This window comes from Microcaecilia unicolor, chromosome 1 (genome assembly GCF_901765095.1).
Source record: "Microcaecilia unicolor chromosome 1, aMicUni1.1, whole genome shotgun sequence".
Lineage (NCBI taxonomy): Eukaryota > Metazoa > Chordata > Amphibia > Gymnophiona > Siphonopidae > Microcaecilia > Microcaecilia unicolor.
Genome location: NC_044031.1, coordinates 485,021,972 through 485,039,690, shown reverse-complemented (window position 1 = coordinate 485,039,690; position 17,719 = coordinate 485,021,972). Strand labels below are relative to the sequence as shown.

Sequence of the window (17,719 nt, the reverse complement as noted above, 5' to 3'; positions counted from 1 at the left end):
TTTTTTAAAAACAATTTTACATTTATCCTGTGCAAAATCTTATGAAAATAAGTTAGATTTTGTTGGTACGAGAACTATTGTTGATTGCACTTCAAATTATCAGTAACACATGCATTTTGTTGGACATGCAGACTGGGCACAAAACATACCTTTACTTTTACTGTACACCGAGGTCTGGAAGGACAGTGCAGGAAGACTTCAAGTTGCATTCTAAGGACTGGTGAAACCACAGCTCGGGAGCATGAGCTGCAGTAAAAGGATCCACTGTAAGATGCACCATAAAACAGCAATTATATCTCAGAGTCATAATCCTCTTCCATAAAGCTTTCACAATGGTAATTACGGGACCAATATTCAAAGGCACTTACCTGGTTAGCAGACACTGTTCACCGGAGAAGTGCCGGCGAGAGAGATATTCAGCGGCACTACCAGATAGAGTCACTGATTATGTCTCCTAACTAATTTGGCACTATCTGGCCAGTGCTGGGGTGGTCTATGGTTGGAAATGGAGGATATCTGGTTAGCGATCACATTCAGACAACTAACAGGATAACAAATCAGATAAAGTTAGGATAGCAAAAAAGCTGTTTTAAATTTAGCCAGTTTGCTATCCTGGTAGTGTTCTAAATATATTAAGCATTGAAACTGGTTATTTGGGAATCAGTGATGAACATTCAATATTAATTGTGGTAGCTGGTGTTTAACTTAACCGCTGGCTGCCACAGTTAAATATTGAGCACTATATGTTCGTTTGCATATTAAAAGACCCAAATTATTGAGGAGAGAGATATATGTTACCAGCAGATCAGTCATATTTAGACAGCCACTCATTAAAGATGAGAACTTCTGAGAAGTTCAGAGAGAAGAGGACATTTCACTGGTAAGTGAACGCTATTTTGCTTTGGGAACTTAAAGATTGGGGTTTAAAGGAGGAATTGTAGGTTAGTGTTAGGCAAAATAAAAATATAAAAAGCAATTTTATCAACTAATCTCCATAGTCTTTTCCACTTAGTTTTAAAAACTTTGTACCACAGCATTAACAGATAGAATCTAGCAGGCACTGCAGGATCTAGTTTAGTATTGAGGGGGGAATAAAAAAAGAGAGAGAGAGAGAGAAAAGCAAGCATCATTAACTAGTTGCCATAGTGTACAAACCCTTTCCCCATAGTTTTAAACAGAAATTTTTCTCTAGAAATAGGCATTTTTCCCATAGTTTTAAACTGAAACCTTTTCTAGAGGTAGAAACTAAACAGCCAAAAAATCTTGTTCTAAAAGGCAGTTATTTTCTGTTCCTTGGCTGCTGGAGAGGTAGCTCATCCAGCGACCTAAATTAAGTGTAAATTAAGGTGTGGGGAAGTAGAATACTTGCTTAGGTTACTGAGTCAGCTTCAAAGAGCCTGTTTAAAAAAGGTCTCTTAGATTCAAAACTATATAAAAAGGAAAGGTCCCACTGAACTTTCTATCTGAGAAGTTCCGAGATAAAAGGACATTTCTCTGGTAAGTGATGATTTTGCTTTGTGCTTTGGGAACTTAAAGATTGGGGTTTAAAGGAGGAATTGTAGGTTTGTGTTAGGCAAAATAAAAATATAAAAAGCAATTTTATCAACTAATTTCCATAGTCTTTTCCACTTAAGTTTTAAAAACTTTGTACCACAGCATTAACAGATAGAATCTAGCAGGCACCACAGGATCTAGTTTAGTCTTCCCACCCACCCTCCCCAACACCTGCCCACCCACAGGACAACTCTTCATTTATAGTCAGTTATTGTAATTAGGGTAACAAGCAAGGAGTGCTCTTACAGAGTTTTAAATACATTTCAATACCATCTAAGAAGGAAACACTAAATAAATCATACAATATACTTTCCAGCTTATAATTGAAAAAGAAAAACGCCTATATTGCGACCCAAATCGGGAGATAGACGTTTATCTCACAAAAACGAATAAAGCGGTATAATCGAAAGCCGAATTTGGACGTTTTCAACTGCACTCCATCGCGGATGCGGACAAAGTTGATGGGGGCGTGTCAAAGGCGTGGTGAAGGCGGAACTGGGGCGTGGTTATCGGCCGATCAGAGATAGGCGCCTTTCGCCGATAATGGAAAAAAAATATGCGTTTTTAGCGAGAATTTAGGGTACTTTTCCTGGACCCTGTTTTTCCACGAATAGGGCCCAAAAAAGTGCCCTAAATGACCAGATGACCACTGGAGGGAGTCGGGGATGACCTCCCCTGACTCCCCCAGTGGTCACAAACCCCCTCCTACCACAAAAATATGCTGTTTCACAACTTTTTATATTCACCCTCAAATGTCATACCCACCTCCCTGGCAGCAGTATGCAGGTCACTGGAGCAGTTATTAGGGGGTGCAGTGGACGTCAGGCAGGTAGACCCAGGCCCATCCCTCCCCACCTGTTACACTTGTGCTGGTAAATGGGAGCCCTCCACACCGCCCCCCAAACCCACTGTACCCACATGTAGGTGCCCCCTTCACCCCTTAGGGCTATAGTAATGGTGTAGACTTGTGGGTGGTGGGTTTTGAGGGGAATTTGGGGGGCTCAACACCCAACGGAAGGGTGCTATGCACCTGGGAGCTCTTTTACCTTTTTGTAAAAGTGCCCCCTAGGGTGCCCGGTTGGTGTCCTGGCACGTGAGGGGGACCAGTGCACTACGACTCCTGGCCCCTCCCACAAACAAATGCCTTGGATTTATTCGTTTTTGAGCTGGGCGCTTTAATTTTCCATTATCGCTGAAAAACAAAACCGCCCAGCTCACAAATTGTCGAATAAAACATGGACGTCTATTTTTTCCAAAAATATGGTTCGGTCCGCCCCTTCACGGACCCGTTCTCGGAGATAAACGTCCATGGAGATAGACGTTTTCGTTCGATTATGCCCCTCCACATATACTAAAAGACACTTTTATATTAGGCTAATATCCTTAATACTGTAGCAAGTTTTAAATTATTGAAAAACTCAAAAACACTAAGATGGAGTCAGCAGTCTAGCAGCGAGAGGGGTGCTATCCAGTCTTTTGCATTGAGTGTCATATGTATGATTATCTCCCAGTTGGTGAGATGTCATATGTGTGTGCCTGATGCAAAGAGCTCCTAGCTCTCAGAGAACGTGTCTATTCTTTGGAGGCTAGAGTAGCAGACTTGGTGGAGCTGAGGGAGACAGAGAGGTACATAGAGGAGACCTACAGGGATGTTGTAGAGAAGTCCCACCTCCAGTCTGGTAGCCCCTGTGCTACATACGTAGTTACATAGTAGATGACGGCAGAAAAAGACCTGCACCTTGGAGGAGGGAGGTCTCCTAGAAGGAGAACTTCACCCTGGTGAAGTAGGAAGTACTCCTGCAGCCAGGACCTGCCCACCAGGGGATGTACTATCCTCTCGCACCGAGGATATGTCTCCAAGTGCTGCCCGGGAGGGAAAGGTTAGGACAGCTGTTGTAGTTGGTGATTCGATCATTAGGCATATAGATAGCTGGGTGGCTGGTGGATGTGAGGATCACCTGGTGACTTGCCTGCCTGGTGCAAAGGTGGCAGAACTCACTCGTCACCTAGATAGGAATTTAGTTAGTGCTGGGGAGGAGCCGGCTGTCTTGGTACATGGGGGTACCAATGACATAGGAAAATGTGGGAGAGAGGTTCTGGAAGCGAAATTTAGGCTCTTAGGTAGAAAACTCAAATCCAGATCCTCTAGGGTAGCATTTTCTGTAATGCTACCCGTTCCATGCGCAGGGCCCAAGAGACAGGCAGAGCTCCGGAGTCTCAATGCATGGATGAGACGATGGTGCAGGGAGGAGGGTTTTAGATTTGTTAGGAACTGGGCAACATTCTGGGGAAGGGGAGCCTATTCCGAAAGGATGGGCTCCACCTTAACCAGGGTGGGACCAGGCTGCTGGCGTCGACACTTAAAAAGGAGATAGAGCAGCTTTTAAACTAGAAATGGAGGGAAGGCTGACAGTCGCTCAAAAGCACATGGTTTGGGATAAGGTATCTTTCAAAGTTATCACCAAAACAGGGAAGATAGGGTATCCTGATAGTGAGGTTGCAAAAGAGACCGTAGTAGATCAGGTGTCCTTAAATAAAAGTAAAAATCAGACAAAAGATTGCAAATTAATACTGTCACGTACTAAGCATGATGTAAATAGGAACAACAAACATAGTTTGAAATGTCTATATGTGAATGACAGGAGCCTAAGAAATAAGATGGCAGAGTTAGAATATATTGCACTAAATGAAAAATTAGATATAATAGGCATCTCTGAGACCTGGTGGAAGGAGGATAACCAGTGGGACACTGTCATACCGGGGTGCAAATTATATCATAGTGTTAGGGTGGATCGAATTGGTGGAGGGGTAGCATTGTACATTAACGAGAGCCTTGAATCAAATAGAATGAAAATTCTGCAGGAAACAAAACACTTCTTGGAATCACTGTGGATTGAAATTCCATGTGTAAAGGGGAAAAGGATAGTGATAGGAGTGTACTACCGTCCACCTGGCCAGGATGAACAGACGGATGCAGAAATGTTAAAGGAAATTAGGGACGCAAACAAACTGGGAAACACAATAATAATGGGTGATTTCAACTACCCCAATATTGACTGGGTAAATTTAACATCGGGGCACGCTAGGGAGGTAAAATTCCTTGATGAAATCAAGGACAGCTTTATGGAGCAGCTGGTACTGGAGCCGACGAGAGAAGGAAAAATTCTAGACCCAGTCCTTAGTGGAGCACATGATCTCGTGCGGGAGGTAATGGTGCTGGGGCTGCTTGATAACAGTGATCATAAAATGATCGGATTTGATATTAGCTTTGAAGTAAGTATACATAGAGGGGCATAATCGACCAGAAACGCCTATCTCCATGGGCGTTAATCTCCGAGAACGGGTCCGTGAAGGGGCGGAGTGAACCGTATTTTTTAAAAAAAATAGACGCCCATGCTTTATTCGCCAAGGTGTGAGCTGGGCGTTTTTGCTTTTCACCGATAATGGAAAATGAAATCGCCCAGCTCAAAAACGAATAAATGCAAGGCATTTGTTCGTGGGAGGGGCCAGGATTCATAGTGCACTGGTCCCCCTCACATGCCAGGACACCAACCGGGCACCCTAGGGGGCACTTTTACAAAAACAAAAAAAAAGGTAAAAGAGCTCCCAGGTGCATAGCACCCTTCCCTTGGGTGTTGAGCCCCCCAAATCCCCCTCAAAACCCACTGCCCACAAGTCTACACCAGTACTATAGCCCTAAGCGGTGAAGGGGGGCACCTACATGTGGGTACAGGGGGTTTGGGGGGGGTTGGACGACTAGTAGCATTAAGCAGCACAATTGTAACAGGTAGGGGGGGGATGGGCCTGGGTCCACCTGCCTGACGTCCACTGCACCCCCTAACAACTGTTCCAGGGACCTGCATACTGCTGCTTGGGAGGAGGGTATGACATTTGAGGGTGAAAGTAAAAAGTTGTGAAACATCATTTGTTGTGGTGGGAGGGGGTTAGTGACCACTGGGGGAGTCAGGGGAGGTCATCCCCGACTCCCTCTGGGGGTCATCTGGTCATTTAGGGCACTTTTTGGGGCCTTATTCGTGAAAAAACAGGGTCCAGGAAAAGTGCCCTAAATTCTAGCTACAAACGCATCCATTATCGGCGAAGGGCGCCCATCTCTGTTCGGGTGATAACCACGCCCCAGTTCCGCCTTCACCACGCCTCCGACACTCCCCCGTCAACTTTGTCCGCATCCGCGACGGAGTGCAGTTGAAAGCGTCCAAAGTTCGGCTTTCGATTATGCCGCTTTATTTGTTTTTGTGAGAAGAACGCCCATCTCCCGATTTAGGTCGGAACTTGGGCGTTATTCTCGTTCGATTATAAGCAGGATAGGAAATCAAATACATTAGCATTTAACTTTAAAAAAGGAGACTATGATAAAATGAGAAGAACGGTGAAAAAAAAACTTAGAGGAGCAATCGGGGAAGACAAAGCCGTAGCGGAGAGATTAAATTAATTCTTTGCTTCGGTCTTCACCGAAGAAGATTTGGGTGGGATACCGGTGCCAGAAATGGTATTCGAAGCTGACTAGTCGGAGAAACTTAATGAATTCTCAGTAAACCTGGAGGATGTAATGGGGCAGTTCTACAAACTGAAGAGTAGCAAATTTCCTGGACCGGATTGTATTCATCCCAGAGTACTGATAGAACTGAAAAATGAGCTTGCAGAGCTATTGTTAGAAAATGTAATTTATCCTTAAAATCGAGCGTGGTACCCGAATTATAGCTGGAGTCATGGACCAAGAAAGGGCTCTAGGTGTCATCGTTGACGATACGTTGAAACCTTCTGCTCAGTGTGCTGCTGCAGCTAAGAAAGCAAATAGAATGTTAGGTATTATTAGCAAAGGAATGGAAAACAAAAATGAGGATGTTATAATGCCTTTGTATCGCTCCATGGTGCGACCACATCTCGAATATTGTGTTCAATTCTGATTGCCGCATCTCAAAAAAGATATAGAGGCATATTTTCAAAGCACTTTGGGAGGCTAAGTTCCATAGGTTTCTATGGAACTTTGGGAGGCTAAGTGCTTTGAAAATGAGCCTCATTGTGGAATTAGAAAAGGTGCAGAGAAGGGCGACGAAAATGATAAAGGGGATGGAACGACTTCCCTAAGAGGAAAGGCTAAAGTGGCTAGGGCTCTTCAGCTTGGAGAAAAGGCGGCTGAGGGGAGATATGATAGAGGTCTATAAAATAATGAGTGGAGTTGAACAGGTAGATGTGAAGCGTCTGCTTAGGACTAGAGGACATGCGATGAAGCTACAATGTAGTAAATTTAAAACAAATCAGAGAAAATTTTCTTCACTCAATGTGTAATTAAACTCTGGAATTCGTTGCCAGAGAATGTAGTAAAGGCGGTTAGCTTAGCAGAGTTTAAAAAAGGTTTGGACAGCTTCCTAAAGGAAAAGTCCATAGACCGTTATTGAATGGACTTGGGGAAAATCCACTATTTCTGGGATAAGCAGTATAAAATGTTTTGCAATTTTTTGGGATCTTGCCAGGTATATTGTGACCTGGATTGGCCACTGTTGGAAACAAGATGCTGGGCTTGATGGACCTTTGGTCTTTCCCAGTATGGCAATACTTATGTACTTATGTAAAGCCTATAAATTGGCTTCACTGAGTGTTGTAGCTTAATTTTTTGGGGTGGTCAAAGTTAACGGGTGGCACTAAGCCTGTCGTTCGTCCCTTCCACACCCACCAAGTCAATCATCCATGATGGCTTCCATTAGTGGTGGGCGCCTGCCACTCTGCCTTCCTCTCCTAATGTGCAGCCCGCACACTGAACCCCTGTGAGCCACATGTCCCTCCTACGATTTTGCAACATCATGAACAGGACATGCCACCGGAGAGGTTCCAACATGTTCTTGGTGCCACCTGCATGTCAGAATAAACAGAGAGCCTCCAGAGTGCTTCAGCTGGTGAGGTCTAGGGATCCATGCCAGATGCAGTACATGTTCCCAGTATACTGAAGTCAGAAGGACCTGAGCCCCTCTAGGCCCATCCCTGATTTCATTTTCAAAGTTGTACACAATATTAAAATAGATCACAAACAGCAGCTTACCAGTTAAAATATAGGAATACTAATGGGCAGAAGAAGCACATTTCTCAGGTAACATTCAGATAAATACCAGCAGAGGTCTAACACACAAGGCATTAAAAAATAAATAAAATTAAAAAAAGCTTAGCCTTGTCTTTTTTTTATCCTATTTTCTTTGTGTTGTTCTATGGTCTCCTTTCTATTCCTCCTGTTGTGTTTAATTCACTCTCTACATCATTTTGATATTAATCTTCCGTCATCTACAGCGAGTAGGGTTAAATAGCCAATTCTCTCAGTGGAAGAGGGTGAATAGTGAAGTGCCCCAAGGATCTGTACTGGAACCAGTGCTATTTAACATATTACATATGTATATAAGTATTGCCATACTGGGACAGACCAAAGGTCCATCAAGCCCAGCATCCTGTTTCCAACAGTAGCCAATCCAGGTCACAAGTACCTGGCAAGATCCCAAAACAATACAATACATTTTATGCTGCTTATCCTAGAAATAGCAAAAATATATATGGCTTTGCTTTCTCCAATAATAAAGTATAAACTACTAAAATATGTATGGATGGGAGAAAGTCACTTAGAACACTTGTAAATTGCAACGAGGTGGAGTCTCATATCGCTAGGCACGAATTCTCATATCACTCCCATGGTGAATCTAAGCTCATGCTTCAATCTTTAATCAATGATTAAAGACTGATGCATGAGCTTAGATTCACCATGGGAGTGATATGAGAATTCGTGCCTAGCGATATGAGACTCCACCTCGTTGCAATTTACAAGTGTTCTAAGTGACTTTCTCCCATCCATACATATTTTAGTAGTTTATTCTAGAAATAAGCAGTGGATTTTCCCGAAAGTCCATTTTAATAACTGTCTATGGACTTGATCTGGATAATGGATCTTTTCTGATTGGTGGCTGTTCCCGATAATGGCAGCCTTTCTGATAAAAGAATTTAAGTTAATGGGACTTTTCCTGGATAATGAAACATAGTAGGGATGTCAAACAGCCTTCCAAAACAAATCCAAGAGGAGACTCCAAAGGTAAACAGAAAAGTCAACCTTTATTCAAACATCAAGTTAAACCAGGACTCAACACAGAGCTGTGTTTTGGCATGACATAACTGTTTCAGGAGTCAAAGCTTGTTGGCCACTCCTCTGTAAAACTATTGCTGGTAATGCACCGAAAATGCTAGCAGGTATTACAGCAAGAAGGAGCAATGTATGTGTACATCTTGAAAATGGGGGGGAGGTTCCCTTGTGGGGTTTTTTGCCCGTTTAATTTGAACATAAATACATTTTATGGTTATCAAAACATGGCCAGAAGCTGAAGAGTTTTGTAGATAATAGGAGTTTTAGGATAAAGAAGATGGGAAGTAAGCTGCTTTACAATATTGCACTCACACTGAGACAGCACCCTCTTACTCACTCAGCTTTTATTATGGTGGGCCTGGTACAGAGTGGAATGAGACTACTACAGAGAATTAGAGGCAGATGCACTAAACGTTTTTCATCGTTAAATGAGCCCTCGGGGAAGAATTTCCGATCCTTTCCATGCACTTAAGCCTATTTTCCGACGACAGTAGCAGCTAACGAAAACGGAATGGAGATGAGCAATTAGTGTGAAAACCCCATTGAAACGACATGCACTAACCTTTTCCGATTGCCTTTACGCAGGAAAAAGGCAGGAAAACTAACGAGAGGTCTGGACCTCTCGTTAGGACAGCTCTGTGCCAGGAAAAAGTGTTGTGAAAAAATAAACAAACTTTGAGCCAATCCCAGCGCATTAGCAGAGCTAAAAGCGCTGTGATTGGTCCAAAGGACCTCAGAAAACACATAAAAAAATAAAACTAAAAAAAGGATCGGGAGGGGGCAAGGGCGCTCATCAGGAGCGTCCTGTACGGACGGCCTTGCCCCCCCCCCGCCGCTGCTCCCCACTTTCCGCCGCTCCCCCCACCCCGAAAAAGCAAAATTGTAGCAGCCCCTGCCCCCCTCCCTTCCTCACTACTCTCAGCTCCGCCTCCCGACATCCTCCGTCTGTGCCCCGCCCCCTTTGGGGGTCGTCGCCGCCATTCCCCTTCTCCATCGGGCCCCCCTCCCTCTTACCGGGCCCGTGCAGCGCCTCTCTCCTCTGTCCGAAGGCGCTGCACGGGCAAGAAGAACGCTGAATCAGCTGATGCCTGCCTTCGCGATGGCGCGTCTTTCTCCTGCTGCGCCCGCCCCTGTCTGACGTCAGTGTTACTGACGTCAGACAGGGGCGGGCCCAGGAGGAGAAAGACGCTCTATCGCGAAGGCAGGCATCAGCTGATTCAGCGTTCTTCTTGCCCGTGCAGCGCCTTCGGACAGAGGAGAGAGGCGCTGCACGGGCCCGGTAAGAGGGAGGGGGGCCCGATGGAGAAGGGGAATGGCGGCGACGACCCCCAAAGGGGGCGGGGCACAGACGGAGGATGTCGGGAGGCGGAGCTGAGAGTAGTGAGGAAGGGAGGGGGGCAGGGGCTGCTACAATTTTGCTTTTTCGGGGTGGGGGGAGCGGCGGCGGGGGGGGGGGGGCAAGGCCGTCCGTACAGGACGCTCCTGATGAGCGCCCTTGCCCCCTCCCGATCCTTTTTTTAGTTTTATTTTTTTATGTGTCAATTCAATTTGCCATGTGCTTGTGATTTGACTGTTTGTGGCATGCGCAGAGCAGCTAACATAACGCTTGGCTGCTCTGCGCATGATTTGGGGGCCGATTAACGATGTGTATTGTGATTCTTTGATACATTGTACGTTTCAATACCGATTCCAGCATGTGTGACTTTTTTTTTTGGTGCATTTTTCGTTATTTTAAAATCGTTAGGGACTTTAACGATTTAGATTTTTTTACGTTTGGTTGCTGCATCTGCCTCTAAATGTAAGAATAATTCCTTCTATGTTATATCCCTGTTGGTCTGTACCATGTAGGGACTTATCAATGCCTTACTCAGATGGGTGAAATATAACTTGCAAAGCTCATCTTCCAAAAGCTGCATTTGTTGATGTCATCCACCAATACGTTAATGTGTACTTAAGGTACATGACGATTTCCACATGGCAGCCTTACAAATCTGTCATAGATGTATCCACATTCTGTTCGTGAAGACAACAGAGCTCTTGTTGACTGAGCTCTCATAAAACTAAGTCTTAAAAGTCTCACAAGCCTTGTCGAGCCACCTTTTTTTTCCATCTGGCAACGGACATGTCAAAAGTCAGCTGACTCTTCTTGTTTGCCCCAAATAAAACAAACAACTGCTCTGATTTGCAAAAGAATCCTGTTCAAATAAAATTTTAAATGCCATTTAATATCCAGTCTGTGTAAACACTTTTCTAATGGAGAGTTGGGCTCTGGACATAAATTAGGTAATAGCATGTCCTTTAAATGAAAGTCTGAATTTAGTTTATCACTTAAAAATAGAAAAAAAAGAAGACAGAACTTGCTACTTGTGGAATCTTCTTGCTAAACACACTGCCAGTAGGAAAACCGTTTTGACTGTAAGAAACAAATGAACTGAAGCAAATAGTCTGAAGAGGAGACTTAGTACTGCCTTTAAAGCAGATTTAAACTCCAGCTTGTTAACGGACTTCTTGACAAATGTCAGATATATTACTAGGCAGACCTTAAGATCAGAAAATACAGGAGCCCTTTTAGAAAGCGTCGGTAAGCCCAACAGAGAATAATGATTTTCATAATTCTAAGAATGTAAGAATAGCTATACTGGGTCAGATCAATGGTCCATCTAGTCCAGTATCCTGCTTCCAACAGTGGCCACAAGTACCCGGCAGAAACCCAATTAGTAGCACCATTCCATGCTACCAATCCTGGGGCAAGGAGTGGCTTCCCCCATGTCAATCTCAATAACAGACTATGGACTTTTCCTCCAGAAACTTGTCCAAACCTTTTTAAAGCCTACATATGTTAACTGCTGTTACTACATCCTAATTGTCTTTTGATGTTTATGATATGTATTTAAATTGTGAGCAGTCTTGTAAGCTTAGTTAGAGTGAAAAGATGGAATATAAATGTTTTCAATTATATAAAATAATTTAACTACACTCAAAAATATTATATAGGGAAAGATCCAAGATGGAATCAAGCTGGAAACACTGATCTACAGAGACTTCCAAACTTCCCTTGAATTTCTGCATCTATTACCATTTTGTGATGGGTTAGAGGAAGGGGAACCGTTCAGGTCTTCTCTCTGGACCTAGCTAAAGGCTCCTTTTACTAAGTAGCCCAACGTGGGCTTACCATTCGCTATTTAGGAAATACCGCCGGGCTAACGCAGCAGCCTGGTGGCACTCCCCCCCCCCCCTACAGTAATTTCCAGCGATACGCAAATTTGTAGTGCCAGATACTACCCAGCAGTAATCGTGCAGTGCCCAGTTACCGCAGGGTTAGCGCAGGAGCCATTACCGCCACCTCAAGCGGGGGAGGGGAAAAAGAGGGAAGATGGATCCAGGGAGAGAAGATAGACAATGGATGGTAGGGAAGAGAAAGGGAAAAATGCTGGACAATGGGGGAGGGGAGAGAGATGGGACAGGAAGATGCTGGTGGTTGGAGGTAAAAGGGATAGGGAAATATCAGGCTACGAGGGTGAGGAGGGTAGAAAGAGGGAACAGATGTTGGGCTGGAAGGGTGGAGGGAAGGAGACACTGGGAATGGTGGAAAGCATGGGGGAGAGGCCCAGGGAGTGGAGATGGCAAGGACAAAATGAGAGAATAGTGATCACAGGGGGTAGAAATATGGTAATGGCGCGTAGATCGAAGATGCAAGGGAATGGAAGGCTGAGAAGGATAGAGATGGGGAATGGGAGAGCTAATGGGTGAAAGGAGATAGAAATGTGATAGATTTCTGAAAAGTAAAAAGAAGGAAAAGATTTAGAAAGGATGAAATTTGAGTGTATGGAGGCAGAAAAGAAAAGAAAAAAAAAAGAAAGGAAAGAGCTAAAATGGAAGGATAAATATTTCAGAGGTAGGTGTAGTGAGGAAATGAAATGACAGGAGAAAAAAGACAAATGGACAACCGCTTGAAGAATTAGCAGAAGACAGACAGGAAAGCGGGAAAGAGAAATTGGAACCAACATGATGGAAAAATAAAATGTCCAGACAATAAAGGTAGTAAAATCATTTTACTTTGAATGTTTTAAATGGAATATGTTAACTTTGGGAAATGTGCATAGCGGATGTCTTTTTATTGTGTTAAGTAGAAAAGGAAATGCGCTTTTGTTTTGTTTTTTCTCCAGTGTTGCAGTACATGCTTATTTATTTATTTATTTATTGCATTTGTATCCCACATTTTCCCACCTCTTTGCAGGCTCAATGTGGCTTACAATACATCATGAATGGTGGAATTAAATTAGAAAATAGATATTTAGTGTTACAGAAGAATCTTGGGTTACATGATAATGGCAAAACATGATAGTAATATAACAAGCAGATATTATAGGACAGTTCTGAGTATATGTGGAGGAGTGGTGTATGTTCACATTTGTTGATCTTTGTGGTATGCCTTATTAAAGAGATGGGTCTTCAGTAGTTTGCGGAAGCTGGTTAGTTTGTAAATCGTTTTTAAGTTGCGCGGCAGTGCGTTCCATAACTGTGTGCTCAGGTAAGTAAAGTTTGTCGAGAATTGGGGGGTCCCGAGCCCCCCCCAGGAAGGCTAGAGTGACCTTAATCTGACTCCATCTCTAAATAACACTAGTACTGGGGTAATCAGGGAGTTATTGCCTCTAAGGGAGAAGTTAGGTCTAAGGAAAAGATACCAGCCTTATGACAAACTATACAATGCATTTATACTTACAGCCTTTGATCATTAAGTGAAGCCCACAAATCATCATTTGGAATGAGGAGTTTATTTGCCAAGGTATAAGTCAAATCAGTGATTGACAACAGGCATGTACAATCAATTAATTATAGGAATATAATAAGCTGCAAACAGGTGTTAATTATTTGCTAATCTTTTATAATTTCTTTTTACCAATTAGAGGTTTTACAAGGGAAAGCAATTAGGTAATTTGTTAATTCTGCTGGACACATTGGTTTCCCTTGGAGAGAGAGTGCCAACCCTTGTCTCTCTAACTTAAACCAGGAACTACCCTGAATTTTATAGGCGCCCTCAGGATATGGATAATATGACAGTAGATATACCTGATTGGATCTATGCTAATGTCATGGTTGTCACTGATTGGCTCATGCTAATGAGTAGCTTCTATCTTGCTACGCCTTTCCTTTCTCACACCAGCTGACCACAATCCTGCTCACAGGAAGTCTCCCTCCTCTCTGGAACAGCTAGTTCCCTATTTTCTTTGCACCTGCTATGACTCACTTATTTCTCAACTTGTTTTTCTAACTTACATTAGAGAAAATTCCACTTTGTAACAGATACGGGCTTCCATTTTGTGTTGAAATCCTCTATTTTGTTTCTATATCTATTGACTTAACTTTTAGGCCTCAATCTGGGCTACAAACTAGGCCATACTTTTCCAGGAAGCTCCCAGTTATGTTAGCCATCAGATTTCTGACTCAGCCAAGGTCTGTAATGGCCTGAGCTCTATGACTGGGCCCTCCACCATTCCAGTGGAGGGGTCTCTGGCTGTACCATAATTATACAAGTTTGATGCATGCATTAGTTTGTATTTTAGACCTTTGAAGTTGGGGAAGTGCAGATTAAGGAATGTGCGGGATGATCTTTTTGCATTCCTGGGTGGTAAGTCTATCAGGTCTGGCATGTAGGCTGGTGCGTCTCCATGAATGATTTTGTGGACTAGGGAGCAAATTTTGAACATGATGCGTTCTTTAAGTGGGAGCCAGTGTAGTTTTTCTCATAGGGGTTTAGCACTTTCATATTTTGTTTTACCGAATATGAGTCTAGCTGCAGTGTTCTGGGCTGTCTGAAGTTTCTTGATTATTTGCTCTTTACAGCCGGCGTAGAGTGCGTTGTAGTAGTCTAGATGACTGAGCACCATTGATTGTACCAGGTTACGGAAGTCAGCCCTTGGGAAGAAAGGTCTTATTCCTTTTAGTTTCCACATTGAGTGGAACTGAGGTTCCCAGTTCAATTTTGTCTATATATTTTTATTTCTAATTTGTGATCCCTTGTTCTGTAATTTGTGAGGGTCTGTCAGTGTGACTTTAACGGCAGATGAGATTGGAGAGGAGAGGGAATTGGGGGAGGGGCTTTATTTTCTGCCCTGGTCACCAGCATGGCTAACGGCAGCCCTGACCCTTGCTGTAGCTAGTGGGGATTCCCAAGCCCTACTAGCTGGGGTCTCTTCTGAAGCTGGCCAGAGATGCCTTCTACTCAGTGCGTATTTCCTAGTAAAAAAGGTGCCAGTACTCAAATGCTAGGCCACTCTTCAGGGGTGGGGTAATCACTGAGGGACCCATCCCACAATAGCCAAGCCCCCTGCAACCAGTCATAGAATGTATGACGAGGCAGAATTGGTGTGCAGAGCCTCAGCTCTTTCATTAAAACTTGGGGTCCATGGGTCAATTTTAGCAGACAATGGAAAAGGTGCCGGTACTCAGTACCCCCAAGTACCCCTCAAAAAAAGCCCTGCTTCTACTGAGCTTGGCAGATGGGGGCAGCATCCTGGAGCCACTGACAACTAAGCATGTATGGGGTGCTGGCATCAGTGGCTCGAGGAGTTGCTGCTGCCTACTGGGCTTGGTGGAGAAGAGTTCTGGCCATCTTTACTGGAGGCCTTCAGCTGACAGAGATTGGGGATCCTCATCTGCTAAAGTATTTATATTTTGAATTGGGAAGTGCTGGGGGAGAGAGACAATTTTGTGCCCACCCACTTTGTGCTCAGGCCCACCCAAAATTGGCTGTCTGGCTACGCCACTGTCTCAGAATAGTCTTCTCTCTTTATGAAAAGCCTCACCTGCTGGCTGATTATAACCTTTGTGAGAGGCGGAATGAAGGACTCATTCAGTAGCAATTCCATGAGATCCAGAAAAAAGTTACTGACATGATGGTCTAATAAATAGATGTCGGGGTCAGAGCTGGCATTAAACATGCTGGAGCCCTGAGAAGAAATTAAGCAGCAGGTCCACCAGCAGGCTGCTTCTTCTTCGGCTTCAGGTAATCATGCTCCTCGATGCACTGGTCTGTTTCCTTCATACGATGCTATTTCTCCCCTTAGGACTGCACCAAGGGTGTGTCAGATTACAGTGGACTGCCTTGAGGTCAGCCCTCATTTCTTGGAGCCGGTCTTGCAACTCCACAATAGGGTTCTGTAGCTGCTCTACCGAGGCTCCCAACTCTGCTGCTGGTGCCATCCCTGCATCGGTTCCCAGGCTTGCAACCACCATGATGGCATTCTCCATTCACTTTGCCTGTGTCATGCTCGCATATGAAAACTCAGTGAGATCTACTCCTTTCTTCTTGGTAGTTATCGCAGCAGAACCAGGAGCTGTTAAGGAGGTACCCAATCACCAAATAGCTGATGCTTGAGACAAATTAAGGATTGGGGTTGAGGAAGTGAAGGGCCATGGTCTTATGCTACCATCGCTCCCAGTGATGCCACTTCTTCCACCCAAATGTTTTTAGGATAATATTTCCTAACTGTATTTTCCTTTGAAGATATGGCTACAGTGTCCTCAGTTGGTTGGCAGAACAGGTTCACTTCCTGACCTCCCTTAGCAGCTAAACTAGCCACATTCTGTGCCTGCTCTCCTCCAGAATTACTCGGCTCCTCAAGACCTTATTCTCTCTCTACTAGTTTCTTTCATGAGACTCAGTATTCAGCTATCCCCCAGCACCACAACCCTATTTCCCCATGGGGATTCAAGCCCCCATCACTGATGAAGACTGTCTTGTTACTAATTTTTAAGGCAAATAGCTAGGAGAAAAGCAGAGGCTACCAGGGAACTTTTAGGGTGTGTGTGTGTGCAGGTGACAGGTAGGGATATTTACAGGTCTTCTGTTCCCTTTCAAGACAGAAGCTCCAGAATCACCAGGACCTTAACTTCGTAGCTCTTATTGGTACATCAATCACATAAAGATGTCCCTGAAGGGTCACAGTGTTTGGATAACATCACTTTTGTGAACACCCTTAGAACCAGTGCTAAGCCAAATGGGAGGCCTCGTAACTGAAAATGCAGATTTGTTTACCACACTTTATATGTTAGCTGATATTGCTACTAGGGATGAATTTCGGTTAAAGTTTTTAATTGTGATCATGTGGTTAAAACCTTTTTAAATCACAATTACTCACACAATTAACAGTATTTTATTTATTTCCCATGGCAGCTCTTTGTGACTTTGAGAAAGTTATTTAACCTTCCATTGCCCCAGGTACAAAATAAGTACCTGTATATAATATGTAAACCATTTTCATTGTAAACACAGAAAGGTGGTATATCAAATTCCACCCCCCCTTCCGTTCCCTACAAGACTGATATTCCTCCCTTCCACCCCCAGATCTAACATCTCTCCCTTTCTCTTCCTTCCTTCCTTCCCTCTCCTCTTCCCCAGGTCCATTATCTCTCTTTCTTTCCTAGGGCCCATTATCGCTCACTCTTGTCTTTCCTTCCTCCCTCCCTCCCACCTCTCCACTCCCATAAGCAGCAACACAAACTTGGTGGTGAGCAGCACCAAGCTCTTCTTGTGGCTGCTGGAACTCACCACCTCGGCCACAGCTTCCACTAGTGGCCCCTCCTGTTCAGCTTGCAGGTGTGCAGCTCACTCTCCTCCCCCACCCGGGGTTTGGTATCTGTCCCCTCCTCTCAATCCCCTTCGTCAGTCTACCTTAAAGGTGGTCTTCTGTTTGTCCCTGGCTGTGGCAGCGTTGCACACAATGATACCTGCAGCCTTCTCCGAAGCTTTCCCTCTGGCCCATTCCACGCCCTGTGACATCACTTCCTGTTTCTGAATGGGCGGAATAGGTCAGAGGGAAAGCTTCTGACCAGGCCACAGGCAGCATATGTTCAAAGCTGCTGCTGCCAGGGACCAACAGAAGACCACCTTTAAGATAGACTGGCATGGAGGCTGATTTTGAATCACAGGTGATGGAGTTTGGGAAGAGAGCAGAAGAGATGTTTGGAAGAGACAGGAGACCCTGCAACATGATTCATTTTTAAAATCACAATTAAAATGAATGCATTAAT

At 44.1% G+C, this 17,719-nt stretch overlaps 1 protein-coding gene across 2 annotated transcripts in view; it reads right to left on the bottom strand.

The window, feature by feature from the left end:
• The window catches only part of SPIDR (scaffold protein involved in DNA repair), a 602,511-nt gene that overhangs the window by 6,428 nt on the left and 578,364 nt on the right, over positions 1-17,719 (bottom strand). Inside the window, exon 18 of one of the 2 annotated variants that reach the window (XM_030214124.1) lies at positions 150-264. In XM_030214124.1, the coding sequence (XP_030069984.1) occupies positions 150-264 (115 nt within the window). The remainder of the gene's footprint in view (positions 1-149; positions 265-17,719) is intronic. The other variant, XM_030214131.1, reaches the window with a different exon arrangement.